The sequence below is a fragment of the Gymnodraco acuticeps genome, unplaced genomic scaffold, assembly GCF_902827175.1.
Source record: "Gymnodraco acuticeps unplaced genomic scaffold, fGymAcu1.1, whole genome shotgun sequence".
Classification (NCBI taxonomy): Eukaryota; Metazoa; Chordata; class Actinopteri; order Perciformes; family Bathydraconidae; genus Gymnodraco; species Gymnodraco acuticeps.
This window is the reverse complement of record NW_022989843.1, coordinates 979,660-996,609: the sequence shown is the minus strand read 5'-3', so window position 1 is coordinate 996,609 and position 16,950 is coordinate 979,660. Positions and strand designations below refer to the sequence as shown.

The window sequence follows — 16,950 nt, the reverse complement described above, 5'->3', positions numbered from 1 at the left end:
AAGTCCGGGTGTGCCGTCGGATTGTGTGACAACCATACGTTATTATTGCAATATACAACTACACAAAAATAATTATTTTTTAATTTGCTATATCAGTACTTTGTAGCTTTATATGTACGTAATCTGCGCGACTTGCGCATCCACATCTCCACGTGCAGTGCTACATAAACATGGCTGAGTCAGCGATAACTGTCGAGGGGTGGAGGTATGCCCATTACTTTGAGTTCGTCCGAAGAATAGACAGGAATGTGACGGTGAGGTGCAAACTGTGTCCAGTCCAGAAGCTGTTATCCACAGCTGTAAACACCACGTCAAACCTCAACACACACCTGCAAAGAACGCATGCTAAGGTGAAGCTACCGCACACGCTATTTGTTGATATCACGTAGTCTGTTCTTCTTCTCTGTCTTCCGGTTGTTGCCTGTTTTGAATGACAAATACACACTACCGCCGCCTGCTGGTAAGGAAAGTTATTGCCACTCACGCATGCGCAGTTCGTACGTGCTCGGCGAGTAAAGTAACGAGTTAATTTATGTAGATAGTAACGAAGTAGTGTAATATATTACTTTTTAAAAAGTAATACATTTATAATTTGTAGTTCAGGACCATGGACAATGCAGCTTCCTTGCATTGACAGTTGTCTGTGCTGAATTTCTGCTGAGTTTCCTTTGCCTCATTTTTAATTGTGTGACCTGTCTGGTTTAAAGGAGTGTGTTGCTGCTTTGATGAAGCCTAATTTGATAAAGTTTCAAATTAATTTCTGAAATATTTCGTTAATAAATATTTCACGAGTAATATAGTTGTCTTTGTCACATTTTATTTGGCATCAGTAAATAATTATGCACATTTACAGATATTTTACATGATATGAGTGATAACGTGTTATAAGGGCTATTTTGCACAATAGGTGTGCCTTGAGATTTGTACTTGTCCTTTGGTGTGCCTTGGGCACAAAACGTTTGGGAACCACTGCATTAGATCACACAGCATTAAGTGCACCGATCATTTCTATTCATTAAAGCACAATGTAGATTATTATTATTATTACTTCAGCTTGAGTGTCAACTTGAAACCAAAATAACAAACAATTTGATTCTACTACAAAATACATAAATATACAAAACAAAATGACATGTTGAAAACATTAAAGAATCTATTTGCAACTTAATTGCAGTTTTTTTAAATCTTCAGCATAGGTTGCATTGCTCAGTCCCAGAGGTAGCTGCCTGGTGAACATTCATCCAGATGAAAAAAGTGCTGCATTTATGTGCCTTGTCACTTGTGTGGGTACATATGGAAATCTACTTGTTGGTGTAAACCATGTAATACCTTTGCAATTCAAAGTTATGCCTTCTCTGCAGCGTGAATCCTTCTCATGTGGATCAATAATTCATCGTTACGTCTGAAATTGTTCCCACATGCTTTACAAGTAAACGGTTTCTCACCTGTGTGGACTTTCATATGCCTTTTTAATGTTGACATGTCAATGAAGCTTTTCCCGCAGGTCATGCAAACATACGGTTTCTCACCTGTGTGGACTCTCATATGCCTTTTTAATCTTGACGTCTCAACGAAGCTTTTCCCGCAGGTCAGGCAAACATATGGTTTCTCACCTGTGTGGACTCTCACATGTCTCTTAAAGTTACAGTTCAATTTGAATTTTTTTTCACATGTTTTGCAAGTATATTTCTTCTCACCGGTGTGGACTTGCATGTGTTGCTTCAAGGAACTACTTTCTCTGAAATCTCTTCCACATGTTTTGCAAGAATATGGCTTCTCATCCGTGTGGGTGGTCATGTGTCTTCGCAATAATGACATGTACTTAAAATCTTTCCCACAAATTTCACATTTGAAATTCTTCACTGTGCAAGTATTACGTTGCATGTCTGACAAGTTAGCGTTGTTTATTTTGTTCATTTTGGTTTTGTGATGCATTTTGTCTATTACTGGATCGGCAGTTCTTGTTAACCCTGCGTTATTAGAATTGTGAGAGATGAGCTGCAGATTACTTTGTGCTTCTGATACCACAACGCTTAAAACTGGCATGTTGCCTACAGACTCTTTTGCACACGTCTGACCGCTGTGCACACTTTCCTCATCAGTAAGAGTCACCATGAAGACATGAGTCTCCTGTTTTAGTTCAAGCTGCTCTTCCTCCTGACTGGTGCAAAGTTCCTCCTGTTCCTCTTTAATCTGTGGAGGCTCTGGGTCCTCTTGGTCCAGACTGGAGTTCCTTTCCTGACTACAGAGCTGCTGGTCAGTAAGAACCTCCTCCTCATTACAGACATGTTGCTGAGGGAGCTCTGGAGGGACAGAAAATAAACAAAGTACTGTCAGTGTGGTGTTAGGGAAGCAAATTGCATTCAATGCTGGACAATAGTGTTAAGGTCAATATCACAATATCAAGACAACAACAAACAAGACTATAGAAATGCGTTATGCATAACATTTATAAATAGATTTGATCAAATACAAATAAAAAACATTAGGCCACCAACTTTTTAAACTATAACATATTCTAACAATGTGTATTTTAACTGCTTTGTGTATTTGTGATCTGTTGTTGGATATCTGAATGTGAATGAATAAACAGAAAATAGCTAACGAGAGGCTTTAACCATAATGAATCCCATTCAGATTGTTTTATAATTTGTAAGTGTCAGGGAATAATTCTGTATACATGTTTACCTTTTGCCCTCTGACGCAGATGCCCAACCTTGGGCAGCCGCTATCTCCCTTAAGGAGGAGCTGCCCAAGCATTTTGTTGTTGTTACCAGTTTATGACCGGGCAACTTCGGTCAGAGATAGTTATTATTGTGGGACACCTAGAACACATCCTTCTCGGGGTGTAGATGACCCGAGCCATAAGCGACAACAAATGTGATTCAGTGTCCTCAGCTGTTTAGTCTAACTATTAAGAATGTTGATTATTACACTCCGAACTAGTTCAAACCTGGAACTACAGGAGGGTTCTTCAGAATTGATGTGGCATCTCAACCGTGTGGTCAACTCGTGGCCCGTGACATGTCTTGTCAATTCTCCGGCTGTTACGACCCGCCTCCCTACTCAATAGTAGTGGCTCGTGAGGCAGTCCGCAATATAAAACAAAAGTACACAACACATAGGCACTAAACTGTGATCATACATTTATTGCCACAATACTAAATCATTCCACTGGAGGACAGGTAAAACAAACAAAAAGACGGAGGGGACTTGGGCCAACCACACCACGGGCCGTAGGATCCAGAGCCTTCCTCCGCTACCCAAAATCCAACAGAACCTAACGGGAGAAATTAAGCTGCGAAAACCTAATACTAACACGTCCTCCAGGAAACACCACAAAAAGGCAAAAGAGCTCTGACACAGCAGAGACATCCGGAGTAGTGATCGGCGCCCTCCTTCTCCTTCAGTCTCCTATTTTATGCTCGGCTGATTGGCAACTGGGAACACCTGCGCCAAGCTCGGCTGAGTGACAACTGGGAACACCTGGGGAAGGCGGAGCCAGGTGTACCTGCACAGCAGAGAGAACAAAGAGGACAACAAAAGGTGGGGAGTACGTAACACCCCCACCATGAGTTAGTGATTTTTTTATTTATTTTTTTATTAAACAAAACAATCACAACAATCAACCTTAGTTGACAGACGTGCTCACCACCACTCATTCCACACACCAGACAGGTTAACAACACACAATAACTGCTATATTATAAGCGCGACAATGCATCAGCCAACACATTATCCTTGCCACGAATGTGTTTGACCTCAACATTGAAGGCTTGCATGAAAATACTCCACCGCATCAACCTTTGATTTGTGTTACGCATTATCTACAGAAACACAAGGGGGTTGTGATCGGTGAAAATAGTGACAGGAATGTTTGATGACCCCACGTATACCTCAAAATGGTTCAAAGCCAGAACCATAGCCAGTGCCTCCTTTTCGACTGTGGAACCAATGGTGGAACACACCCGCTGGTGGGGATTGAATTTTCCGGAGCGGTACGACACAGGGCGCTCCACCTCACGATCAGCTCCCATACGTCTGCACGCTGCGCATCAGGCAAGTGTGCCAAATGAGACTCCATATTGGCCAGAGTCTCCGCAGCGATCGGGGCCTCCGAGGTGACAGGGGTGACCGGGGTGTCACTTTTAGCACTGGACAACGCCTCCACACAGGCAGCGACAGGGTTATGAACAGCCTCAGGGCTTATCGTACCTGATTTCCCACCCTCACGCCATGATGGAGGATCCCTGACCGGTCTGTCCAATTCCGTAGCCGTAAAACTGTCGCGGGTGACTGCCACCGCATACACTCCCGGCTTAACGAGCACTCTGCCACCGGCTAAATCATTCCCCAAGACCAAATCTACCCCTTCAATGGGAAGACATGGCCGAACCCCGACAGTTACCGGACCTGTGACCAGATCTGACTCAAGATGAATATTATGCAATGGCGAACCCACACACTGCATACCAAACCCCCTCACAAGAACACCTGAACCCACAGCAGACTCCTCAGAGAGGGGCAACACACCCCTTATCATAAAGGATTGCGAAGCTGCTGTATCCCTCAAAATGGTCACTGGAACCCTGTTGTTCTTCCCCGGTAAAGACACCATTCCCTCCATGAGAAACGGAGCAAAAACTTCCAGTTCAGATTTGAGAGACCCTGGCTTTGAAGTACTCACCAAAGCGACCGTCTTTACAGGCTTCTCCTCATCCCGCAAAGCATAACAATTCGCAACAATATGACCTCTTTTCTTGCAGTAATGACACACTGGCCTATCCGTAGATCCCCAATTCACCTCTCCCGGTTTTTCCTCAGCAACTCTTGGCCTGCTGGACTGCCAAGGCACTTTAGTGAAGACTGGGGTTTCTCTGATATTATTGTCCACAAACCCGGCCTGTGCCCTAGTCCTCTCACTGTAGACAGTCTTGTGAGTAAGCACATATTCATCAGCCAAAACCGCAGCATCAAACAGTTTCACCGGTTTTTGCTCATTGAGGTATGTGGCTACTGTGTAAGGCAAACAGTTTTTGAATTCTTCCATGAGCACTAATGTTTTTAGGTCCTCTGGAGATTTTGTCCCCGTCGATGAGCACCATCGCTCAAACAGAACCTCTTTCTCACGGGCGAATTCCACATACGCTTGACAATCTTGTCTTTTCAAACCACGAAACTTTTGACGGTATGCCTCAGGCACCAGCTCATAAGCGCGCAGAATTGCAGATTTCACCTGTTCATAATCCCGGCTAACCTCCTCAGATAACGCAGTATACACCTCCTGCGCTTTACCCGCGAGAACACACTGCAGCATAAATGTCCACATGTTCCCAGGCCATTTAAACGTTGTTGCTACACGCTCAAACAGGACAAAATAGTTATCAACGTCTTTTTCGTTAAACACTGGGATAAACCGAGTATACTTGCCTACGTCAAACTCATGAGGTTGCGCAGACCCCAACTGCTGAGTCTGGTAAGACGTCAGCTCCAGCTCCCTCAAACGTAACTCTGCCTCATATTTCCTCAATTCGAGATTACAGGTGATCTCCTTCTCTCTCAGTCTGTTATCACTCTCCTTCTCTCTAACCATCAGCTTGCGCAGCTCTAGCTGAAGTTGAAGGTCGCTCACTTTCTGAGAGACCTCTGTCTCGTCGTCTATGGGAACGTCTACTTCCTCCTCTGACAATACCTCCTGATCTATAAGCGCAGCCAACAGCTGTCCCTTAATGACTTGTTTCTTGTTCTGCTTATTGACTACAATGTCAAATTTGCCTGCGATCAGACCAAGCTGCTGTTTGCTACATGCATCCAACTTCCCCCGAGTCGGATCACCAACAAACCCCTCCAAGTCGAAATCCATCACTGCAACTCTACGCTATACAGCCAAACAAACAAACAAAATGCTGTCAAGGGCCTTTTACAAAGTAATACTACTCACCACACCGGCACCTGCCCGAGACAGCCTTTGGACGAGCCCCCATATGTTACGACCCGCCTCCCTACTCAATAGTAGTGGCTCGTGAGGCAGTCCGCAACATAAAACAAAAGTACACAACACGTAGGCACTAAACTGTGATCATACATTTATTGCCACAATACTAAATCATTCCACTGGAGGACAGGTAAAACAAACAAAAAGACGGAGGGGACTTGGGCCAACCACACCACGGGCCGTAGGATCCAGAGCCTTCCTCCGCTACCCCAAATCCAACAGAACCTAACGGGAGAAATAAAGCCGCGAAAACCTAATACTGACACGTCCTCCAGGAAACACCACAAAAAGGCAAAAGAGCTCTGACACAGCAGAGACATCCGGAGTAGTGATCGGCCTCCTCCTTCTCCTTCAGTCTCCTCTTTTATGCTCGGCTGATTGGCAACTGGGAACACCTGCGCCAAGCTCGGCTGAGTGACAACTGGGAACACCTGGGGAAGGCGGAGCCAGGTGTACCTGCACAGCAGAGAGAACAAAGAGGACAACAAAAGGGGGGGGGAGTACGTAACACCGGCCAAAGCTCCAAATAAACAGTCAGTGTTTGCCATCAAAGCTCCAGCTCTCCTCGTGTCTCTTTGAGTCCTGACTCTCCATTGCTGCAGAAGTTTCCCCCACAGTAAGAACTTGATAGGAAACTAGAAAATTACGAGAAATGTTGATTGTGTGACTGAAACTTGGGTGCGCATCCCGATGCTAACATTACCCCCGCTGAGTAAGTATTAATAGCATTAGTTGTATTGTTAAGGTACAACAAAGAATATCCATTAATTTTAGCTCACATTTAGCTGACTATTTTAAGATAAGATAAAGCTTTATTGTCTCCCTTAGGAGAAATGTGTCTTGGGCATCGAGATAATACACATAAAACATTCAGGTCAATCAGTCATAGATTTTAAATGTTTATCTCTTACATTTTTGGATTCTTGTACCACATTCCTGCATCGTTCCTGAACATCTTTAGATTACCACTGGGTTTAGTTGACGACCGACAGGTGTGTTCAAAGATCAAAGCGTTTCCACGGCAACGCCCTGCCAGTGAACGAGAGACAGCCTGTCAGAGAATGTATTGACAATACTGTGTTGCATTATTGCTTCTAAGTAAAAAACTAACTCCAATCAGCTAAATCTCCAACCCAGAGTATTTAGGATACCAGATGAACACCTGATGGCTCTCGTGTTTGCTATATGTGTAAGTCCGTTTGATTAAATGAGCATATCGGTGCGGCCGGGACAAATATCCCTACATTATGATCACAAAAGTATGAAGAGTGAAAATTGTGGCCAGCCGAGCAATAGTTGGAAAAAAAACTCAGAATATGTTCCAGCTCCTCTCCCCTCTAGCCGTGATGTCACCACTCTAAGTCTTAACGAGCTTTCCCATACACACCCATTATAAAATGTGAAACAGTGTGAAATGTCCACAAAACGTAAGAACCGTACTAGCTATCAAAAATATCCAAATAGTCTAATAAAGTCCATAGCCTCGAGAACCGTTTAAACTTGTATTTGTTGTCCTACGTTAAAGTCTGCAGAATCTGTATGGGGTCAAAGGAGTGTTTTTTAGCTCTGTTCAAATGGATTTCCCATTCATTCCTATGGAGCAAAAGATCTGTTTTCTGCGAATGTGCGTGAAAACGGCTAGGCGAATCTCTTTGTAAATGACGTAACAAAGTTGCCTTAATCAAAAAGAACAACACAATTGGTTTCATAGTTGAATTCAATAACTAAATACTATATTTCATGAAATATTATAATCGTTAAATATGGCATGATTGAATACAGTTTGTTTTATATGTTAAACCAATATGCGTAAGTGTTTGTTGTTTCTTGTGCCTAGGAACTAATGTTTGTTCATGTACTGGTACTGCCTGTTTTGTTGATACACTGGACAACTCAACGTGGATTTACATCTTTATTCGAAACTCTGCTGAAGTCTGTGACAAAGTTACAATTTGACAAGGTTAAACGGAAAGGGAACTTTAAAGATGAATCTCCTTTCACGACAAGCGGCCAACGAGGTATTTGTTTTATGTTCTCATGTGTCATATTTTCATTCATATATGTGTAGCAGGGTTTCCGTTAGCCGGTAATTACCGGTTTTTAGCTGGTAACATTTATTAAAAACCGGTAAATTCAAAACCTGCCGGTCAAAATGTCTGGTAATAATTAGGGAGGCTCCGATAGATCGGCCGCCGGTCATTATCGGCCGATATTCACTCTTAATAGTTTGATCGGTGCTCTATATAAAGGCCAATCAGGAGAGCTGGATCTGATCGATATGGACATAAACGCGAGTGAAGTATAACCGGACACGCGAGAGAGATCAGATCAGATCAGCTGCTGAGTCTGACCGAGACACGCAGCTCTGAATAATCACCTGAAGCCCCGCCCTCTGTTTAGCGCGCTGCAGGAGAAACTGACGGGCTGTCAGGAGAGAGGGAGGGAGAGGGGAAAAGAGAGGATCCGTTTCTCCCGTGTTATTATTCAAAGTTAATGTACACTTTTGAATAATGTACTTCATCTACTACAAGTAGTTTGCTTGAATGTAATAATTATGTTGTTTGTTGTTTGTGGAATAATTTATTGAAAAATGAATCTGAATTTTTCGATCTGTTACGATTATAAACTGAAGCAATATAAAAATGAGCCCGTGAACTGAGTTTTAAACTGAAGCATATCTGCTCATAGTCCGGTAATTACCTGCTAACGGAAACTCTGCTACACAACTCTTATTATTATTATTGAAATATGACCAGTAATTTTCAAATGTGTCCGGTAAAATAAATTCTGCCCGGACATTTGACCGGCGAGAAAAAATCCTAGCGGAAACCCTGATGTGTAGCACAATATGCTAATATGTTTGGCTATGTATAAGTGTTATTCGTTGTTGTAGTTCTCACCAGTGCTGGAATTGGGCCGGTACTCACCGGTACGCAGTACCGGCACTTCTGGTTCTGACCCATGGAGTACCGGCACTTCTTGCTCAGTACCGGCATGCTGGCGGTACTCCGGTACTCATGCACCGTGCCAGTACTCAACACTCTCCCGCCGTTCTTATTATACATCCATATATATATATACAGCCGCCCGGTACTCAGTAGATGCGTCATGAGGTGCCGAACGGACATTCTCATCGCTCTAACCGCTGGAGTTTCACAGCGGCTGTCAGCTGTTTACTCCTGTCATTCAAACAGAACGTGCTGGAGAGGGGGCGGGGCTTATCTTCTCCATGTAAATACTGTGGTGGAAACGACTATGTCAAAATTAACCTATTTGACCGTGATTTAATAGTAATACACGTTTCAAAATAATAATAATAATAATGCCGAAGTAACAACATACTGAAAACTGTTAGTAAAACCATGTTTTAATGCTTTACAATTTACATACCTAGATGCACGTGTGTTGTGTTTATGCAGTGCAACTCCCACCCAGTGGGTGGCTATGTAGAGTGATAGAACAGAGCAGGCACGCCCCCGAGAGAAGGAAAGCAAGTCACGTCACAAATTAGCATTTCTAAAATGTTAGCGTGGATTAATAAAAGTGCAAAAAGACAGCGGTTGTCGCCGGAAGAAACTTCAAATACAGAGAATGCTGTGCCTGTGTTGGAAATTGTGTCTGATGGGAAGCTTTCTTTGGTTGATCCTCCTGCTCCAAGTTCTAGTGCATTAGCATTAGCACTAGCTCCGCCGCCTCCTCCAGAGCCTCTAACGTTAGCTGCTGCTGGCGCAACTGCCACCACCAACACCGGGCAAAGCGATGCACCTGACTGCTGGACAACGGACCAGGTGCAATATTTTTGCAAGACCAATGCATGGCTCCTTCTTAAAGATAAGAAGCTAGGATGTCGGATATGCAGAGATGTCAAATCTTTGGGAATACACACTGGACAAGGACTGAAACTGTCAACTGAATGGGGTGAGTGTGCAGTGTCTCATTTCGGTGTTGACAAGGGCAAACAACAAGCTAGCCTGAGAAAAAAAATCAAAGAACATAAAGAATCACAAGCCCATGTAAAAGCTGCTGACATCCTTACATCTGCTTCACGTGAAACTATTCAACATCAAGTGCAGTCTATGCATAAATCTGAATTAGACACCACTATCAGAGTTTTGTCGAACGGCATATAAAATTGGCAAACATAGCCGGCCATTCACAGACATGCCAATTGATTTGAATGTACAGAAACTGAATGGGCTGAACGTGGGCAGGGTTTTGCACTCCAATAAAACCTGTGGCGAAATCATCGACCACATAGCTCATGAGCTGAAGAAAAAAATGTCAAAAGACATTACAGAAAACCAAAGAAAACTCTGTGTTTTGGTCGATGAATCTACCACTATTAGTGGTAAAACGGTGCTTGTTGTGTGTCTACGCTCAGCATTAGCTGATGCTGAGCCCGAAACGTTTTTTTGGGAGCTGATCGAGTTGGATGGAACAACGGCTGATGACATCACAAAGGCGTTAATGGAGTGTCTTGGAAGAGATTTTAACGAGGACTTTTTAGGTCAGTGTTTCGTTTCTTTTGCATGTGATGGGGCTTCAGTCATGCTAGGGAAGAGAACAGGCGTTGCTACCCAGTTGTGTAGTAAATTCCCAAGCCTGTTTGTGTGGCACTGCTCCAATCATCGTCTAGAGCTGGCAGTTGGGGATGTGGTCAAGGAGGTCTCAGGGCTCAATCATTTCCAGATCTTTTTTGACAAACTCTATTCCTTGTTCCATGCCTCCCCCAAAAATCAGAGGCAGTTAGCGCAGTGTGCGCAAGCAGTCGGACAGCGTCTCCTGGTGATAGGGCGTGTTTTGTCCATCCACTGGGTGGCTTCAAGTGAAAGGAGCGTCAGAGCAGTCTGGGAAAACTACCGAGTGCTTCATGATCACTTCACAAATGCTGCAAACGACACGAGCAGGGATTCCAGAGACAGAGCAAAGTACAAGGGCCTGGATGATGTGCTCACATCTGCAACGTTTGTCAGCAATCTGGGACTGATGTACAATGCGCTCACAGAGCTCAGCGACCTCTCTCGGCAACTCCAAAAAAGAGAGATGACACTGCCTACAGCAGATAGGCTCTTAACTCGAGAAATACGAGTTTTTGAATCCATGGTCACCATGCCTGGCCCACACATGACTACAGTTCATACAGCTCTAGCTGAGAAGTCCTTCAAGGGTGTTGCCCTGCGTGAGAATGGCAGGCTTGTACAGATTCATGCAGGTCAGTTTTTCCGCAGTATGGTAGAGAATCTGAGACACAGAATGACTTCCACAACCTCCTCTCATGTCAGCACAAGAGAAATCCCATTACATGGCCGGGAGGCCCGGGACAATCAGCTAATCCAGGACATGAAAGTTATCCATCCTGGAAGTTGGCCTGAAGAGGAGTTAGACGTACAGTATGGGGACGTAGAGGTGCTACGTTTGTGCGAAGTGCTGAAAGTGGACAGAAGAGAGACTGTTCAGGGCTTTCGCGAATACAAGGAAACCAGGGCATCCCGTACACCTGCTGCCATGGAGCCTCTACTGAAAGCAGTCCGAACCATCGCTGTCTCCACTAGTGAGTGTGAGCGGGCATTCAGCTGCATGAACGATATCCTTACTGCAAAAAGGAATGCTCTCTCTGTCAGCCGACTGTCCAGCCTGGTTTTCATTAAATGTAATGGACCATCACTAGGACAGTTCAATCCGGAACAGTATGTGAGGTCCTGGCTGGCAAAGGGAAGGAGAAGTGCTGATGAAAGAGCCTGTCCAGCTCCAGCCCCTGATACTGATGTCCCCAAGGCCTTCTGGAGCCTTTTCTAACAATGTGAAGTATATTGCAAAGCAGCTCACCCAGTGAGAAGACTTTTGGCATAATGTGCCGATTTGTACAGATCCTGGAGATAGAAGGACTTCAGACCAACCAGGGAGTTATCTGATCAGCTTGGTGTTCAATGTAACTCTTTACCATGGCTCAGACTTTGTTACTTGCAGTTACAGTTTCTCATTTTAGATTGTGCAAATTTTGCATTTGTTTTTACATGTTCTTTGTTCATGCTCTTTATCATTTTTCTGAGTTGGAAAGTTAGATTGCATCATAGTTTACTTTATACATATTTGTATTCTTCAGTGGTGAAGTATATTGCAAAGCAGCTCAGCCATGTGAGAAGACTTTTGGCACTTTTTCGTTTTTCGTTTTCTGAGTTGGAAAGTTAGATTGCATTCAAAATGTACAGAAATACTTAATTTTGTTAAAGCTTTTTATAAAAAATGCTTCTGACCAGAGTTTTGTTTCCTTGTCATTAATGTTGAACACCACCAGAGAGGCTCTCACCTGAAAGGTCTCTGCTTCATGTGTCTTCAGCAGAAGATCTAGACTTTGATTGCTATATTTTCAGTTAATATTGACCTTACTGAGCTTTAGCCATATCCGCTGCCTATCATAAAAAATGTTAAGTACAGTGAACCTTTCTAAAATATACAGTAGTAAAGAGACAAACCCACCAGCATTATAGTAGCCAAATTCTTGTTTGTGGGCTGTATATATAAAATTGACTTGAAAAAGTTGCTGATTTTAGAGTACTGGCACCTTTTTCATTCCAATTCAAGCACTGGTTCTCACGGCATATTTGCGAATGATCTGAGTGACCACTATGTTGTAGCCACAATTAGGGACACTAAGGTCCAAAAGGTTAAACCTCGTATTATCATCAAGAGAGACATAAAACATTTTGTGGAGCAGGGTTTTGTACATGATCTGTTTGGGTTTGATTGGGGAAAAATCGATCTGTGTACTGATGTTGAGACTGCAAGGTCTTATTTTTATCTTGGTTTTATGGAAATTATAGATAGACATGCACCCCTGCGTACATTTAGCGTGAAGGGACGAGACAATCCTTGGTTTTCTGCTGAATTATCTAGTCTCCTACATGAGAGAAACAAGGCCTGGGCAAAGGCTAGGAATTCAGGCTCAGAGGTAGAATGGCTGCGTTTTAGGCAGCTAAGGAATAGCTTCACTTCACATGTCAAAAGTGCTAAATCTAAGTATTATCTGTCAGTTACCACAAAGAACCTGAACAACCCTAGAAAATTCTGGAAAGCCATAAAATCGATATCCACCGGTGATATCCGTAATGAGCTACCTCCGTGCCTTACCACAGTATCTGGCACTATATCGGATAGGACCACCATACTAAATTGTTTTAATGAGCATTTTGTGTCCTGTGGCTCTCTGTTTCATTCTGTTTCTAATTCTGCTTCTGTGAACACCACAGTCGGTGACTCAGAACAATGTGGTCTGGAAAACCCTTTCAGTTTTACTCCTTTTACTGTTGATGTTGTTCGTGAAGTCTTAACCAAGCTAGATCCTAAAAAGCCGGCAGGTCCGGACAACGTAGAACCTTTCTTTTTAAAGATAGCTGCAGATGTTATTGCTCTTCCTCTTACTACTCTTTTTAACCTCTCTCTCTGCACGAACAAAATCCCAAAAGTCTGGAAGTCAGCTTATGTCCTGCCACTACTAAAAGGAGGGGAGGCCACCTTATTAAACAATTATAGACCCATCTCTAAGTTGTCAGTTCTGGCCAAGGTTCTTGAACGCCGAGTGAGTGAACAGGTAAAGGTGTTTTTATGTAACAATGACATCCTGTCTAAACATCAGTCAGGCTTCAGAAAGCAACATAGCACCATCACTACCACAATGAAAGTGGTAAATGATATTACGAGTATTTTAGATAATAAGCAGAGTTGTGCAGCTCTATTTGTTGACCTATCCAAAGCTTTTGATACTGTCGATCATCACATTTTGAAGCAAAGGCTACTCAGTATCGGCATATCCAGCCATGCAGTGGGTTGGTTTGTGAACTACCTCTCCGAAAGGTCCCAATGTGTTCATTTTGATGGGCTGTCTTCTGAGTGGTTAAACATCACTAATGGTGTACCACAAGGTTCAGTTTTAGGTCCGCTATTATTCTCTATCTATATTAATAGTTTAGGTGAAAATGTCGAAGGAGCAACCTTACATTTGTATGCGGACGATACCGTTATGTACTGTGCAGGTCCCTCGATTAACGAGGCTGTTGTTAAATTACAGGCTGTTTTTAACATTATTCAGGCTCAGCTCTCTGAGCTTAAGCTTCTTTTAAATGTGGATAAAACCAAGGTAATGCTCTTTTCTAAAGCTAAAGCTAAAAATACACCAGAGACTGCTTTGGATATTGTAACTACGCAAGGAATACAACTTGAAGTGGTTACCTGTTACAAATACTTGGGTATCTGGCTTGATGACTGTCTCACTTTTAAACTTCATGTCAATAACCTGCTTAAAAAGCTGAGGGTTAGGCTAGGTTTCTTTTACAGAAATAAGTCCTGTTTCTCGCTTGAGGCCAGGAAAAGGCTAGTCACTGTGACCTTTTTACCTGTGCTGGATTATGGTGATTTGTTATATATGAATGCACCTGCCAATTACCTGAGCAAGTTAGATGCTGCGTATCACAGTGCAGAGATTTTTGACAAATTGTAAAGCACTTACGCATCACTGTACCCTGTATACCAAGGCGGTTTTGCCATCACTTACTGTACGGAGGCTCAGTCACTGGTACTTTTTCATTTAGAAAGCCATGTTGGATAAACTACCACCTTATATCTGCTCCCTGATCTCTCTGCGAATTGAAAGTACTTATTGCCTGAGATCGCATGCTGTGGTTTTATTAAATGTGCCAAGTGCTAGGACTGTCTTAGGGAAGAAAGCTTTTAGATGTGCAGCTCCACTAACATGGAACAGTCTGCAAAAAGAATGGAAAATTACCAAGCTAGTACCACTACATGTTTTTAAAGCTCGGTTGGATGCTACAAAATCAGATGCTGTTGGTACCTGTACTTGTGGTTAAATATGTACATTGTAATCCCTGTACATTTTGCTGTATGATGTCCTTTTGTTGTTCTGTTGTTTATGTTGTTATGTCTTCTTGTGGAACCTACTGCTGCAGGTCTCCCTTGAAAAAGAGATCATTGATCTCAATGGGATTTTACCTGGATAAATAAAGGTTTTGAATTGAATTGAATTGAATTGAGGGGAGGCTACATGATGAAAACTCCAAGAAATAAACGCCCGTTTTATAGAACCGACCTGTGTCTGTGTCGTGAAGAGAGCTACACTCTTATAAAAGACATAGCAACCCGATCATGGTTATTCCGAAACGTTTTGATGTGTTTTTTGTGTGTTTCGTTTCAACGCTGCCGGACGAGTAGCATGACAACATTTGTGGCGTAAGAAGGAGAATAAGTTGAGATAAGTTCATTGAATACTATACTGTGTGTGGCTTTGCCAGTCACAAAGAATAAGAAAGTATGTTATTGTTTGTTACACACCTGTTCTGTGCAGCTTTATCTGAGGCTTGCCAACAGACTCTTTTGCACAAGTCTGACCGCTGTGCACACTTTCCTCATCAGTAAGAGTCACCATGAAGACATCAGTCTCCTGTTTTAGTTCAAGCTGCTCTTCCTCTTGACTGGTGCAAAGTTCTTCCTGTTCCTCTTTAATCTGTGGAGGCTCTGGGTCCTCTTGGTCCAGACTGGAGTTCCTTTCCTGACTACAGAGCTGCTGGTCAGTGAGAACCTCCTCCTCATTACAGACATGTTGCTGAGGGAGCTCTGGAGGACAGAAAACAAACAAAGTGCTGTTAGTGTGGTGTTAGGGAAGCAAATTGCATTCAATGCTGGGCAATGGTGTTAAGATCAATATCACAATATCAAGACAACAACAAACAAGACTACAGAAATGCATTATGCATAACATTTATAAATAGATTTGATAAAAATAAAAAACATTACGCCACCAACTTTTTAAAACTATAACATATTCTAACAATGTGTGCTTTTTGTATTTGTGATCTGTTGTTGGAGATCTAAAAAGAAATAGAAATAAAAAAGTATTTCATGGTTTGTTACACACCTGTTCTGTGCAGCTTTATCTGAGGCTTCAAGACGGTATCCAATAATCTGCGCTGACGACAAATCTCCTCCTCGTATGCTGATAAAGCTCGAGCAAAAACTCCATATATTTCATCGGCAGCTGCAGCTAGTCGCTCGTTGATAACACTTCTCAGTTTCTCAACTACAGCCATTTCTACTGTGTGAAATATATGGATGTGTAAAGAGACAAAATAAGCCAAACCAACTTTTATTTTTCTCGTAGGCATCAACAAAACAACTTCCGGTGGAATGTTCTTCTTCGTTGGTTTAGGGAGTCGTTCTGCACTGATAAAGTTACATTACCGCCACCTACTGGATTGACATTCAAAAATACATTGTCCAAATCTCCCACAATAACTAACAAGGGAAACAATAACATAAACAACATGTTCCCCAACACTTGTTCAGTGAGTTGCATGAATCACTTTTGTTTGACTTTTAGGTGAACCTTTTCTCACAAGTGTCAAATTTGTAGTTATTCCTACAATAAACAGTATTTTATTTGACTTGTTAGACGCTTTTATCCAAAGGGACTTTCATACTCAATACAATCCCCATAGGAACAATTTGGGGTGAAGTGTCTTGTCCAGGGAAACAACGACATGCTGACTGCAGTAGGATTTGAACCTGTGACTCCCTGATCCCAACACCAAGGCTCTACCCACTGTGCCACATGCCTTTTACTATAGTCAATTTCACATTATGTTCTTGTATCTTATTCTATTTACATGTATGTAGACTCCTGCTTTTACTTAGTCAATTACAACATTCTCTGCATTATTTAGTTTATTGTATTTATTTATTGTTCTGACATGTATATATAGATTACTTGATCGGCATTACTTGCACATTGGTCTTGCAACACAACCTTATTCTACTTTTTACTACTGTTTCTTCTTGCACTATTTGTATCTGTTTTATTGTGTTATGTCCCAACTATGTTACAATGTTGGGGGAGCTTGGGACTTCAGACTTTCAATGCCATTTTCTACACTGTAGCTACTTTGCAT

General features: G+C 42.5%; 2 protein-coding genes across 5 annotated transcripts; both read right to left on the bottom strand.

Moving 5' to 3' along the window:
• Positions 1-1,144: 1,144 nt before the first annotated feature.
• LOC117560045 (gastrula zinc finger protein XlCGF49.1-like) lies at positions 1,145-16,173 on the bottom strand. 4 transcript variants are annotated; one of them, XM_034236811.1, is made up of 4 exons: positions 15,921-16,173; positions 15,338-15,619; positions 6,907-7,024; positions 2,141-2,303 (listed from the first exon to the last, which is right to left on the bottom strand). In XM_034236811.1, the coding sequence occupies exons 1-4, from the start codon at positions 16,165-16,167 to the stop codon at positions 2,279-2,281; spliced, it is 672 nt and encodes a 223-aa protein (XP_034092702.1). In that variant the 5' UTR covers positions 16,168-16,173; the 3' UTR covers positions 2,141-2,278. The 4 variants fall into 4 exon arrangements, with proteins under 4 accessions (XP_034092690.1, XP_034092695.1, XP_034092702.1 ...); XM_034236799.1 differs by lacking the exon at positions 6,907-7,024 and having other exon boundaries at positions 1,145-2,303; XM_034236804.1 differs by lacking the exons at positions 6,907-7,024; positions 15,338-15,619; positions 15,921-16,173 and adding exons at positions 2,954-3,450; positions 3,487-3,815 and having other exon boundaries at positions 1,145-2,303.
• LOC117559997 lies at positions 3,852-6,251 on the bottom strand. The gene is made up of 2 exons (XM_034236759.1): positions 6,015-6,251; positions 3,852-5,978 (listed from the first exon to the last, which is right to left on the bottom strand). The coding sequence occupies exon 2, from the start codon at positions 5,861-5,863 to the stop codon at positions 3,908-3,910; it is 1,956 nt and encodes a 651-aa protein (XP_034092650.1). The 5' UTR covers positions 5,864-5,978; positions 6,015-6,251; the 3' UTR covers positions 3,852-3,907.
• Positions 16,174-16,950: the final 777 nt, after the last annotated feature.

Bases quoted from the DNA above. Each gene is read 5' to 3' on its own strand.
- LOC117559997 (XM_034236759.1), bottom strand. From the start codon at position 5,863: ATGGATTTCGACTTGGAGGGGTTTGTTGGTGATCCGACTCGGGGGAAG.
- LOC117560045 (XM_034236799.1), bottom strand. From the start codon at position 16,167: ATGCCTACGAGAAAAATAAAAGTTGGTTTGGCTTATTTTGTCTCTTTA. The intron at 15,620-15,920 runs GTGTGTAACAAA...TCTGTCCTCCAG, and splicing joins GATAAAGCTGCACAGAACAG to AGCTCCCTCAGCAACATGTC. The intron at 2,304-15,337 runs GTGTGTAACAAA...CTGTCCCTCCAG, and splicing joins GATAAAGCTGCACAGAACAG to AGCTCCCTCAGCAACATGTC.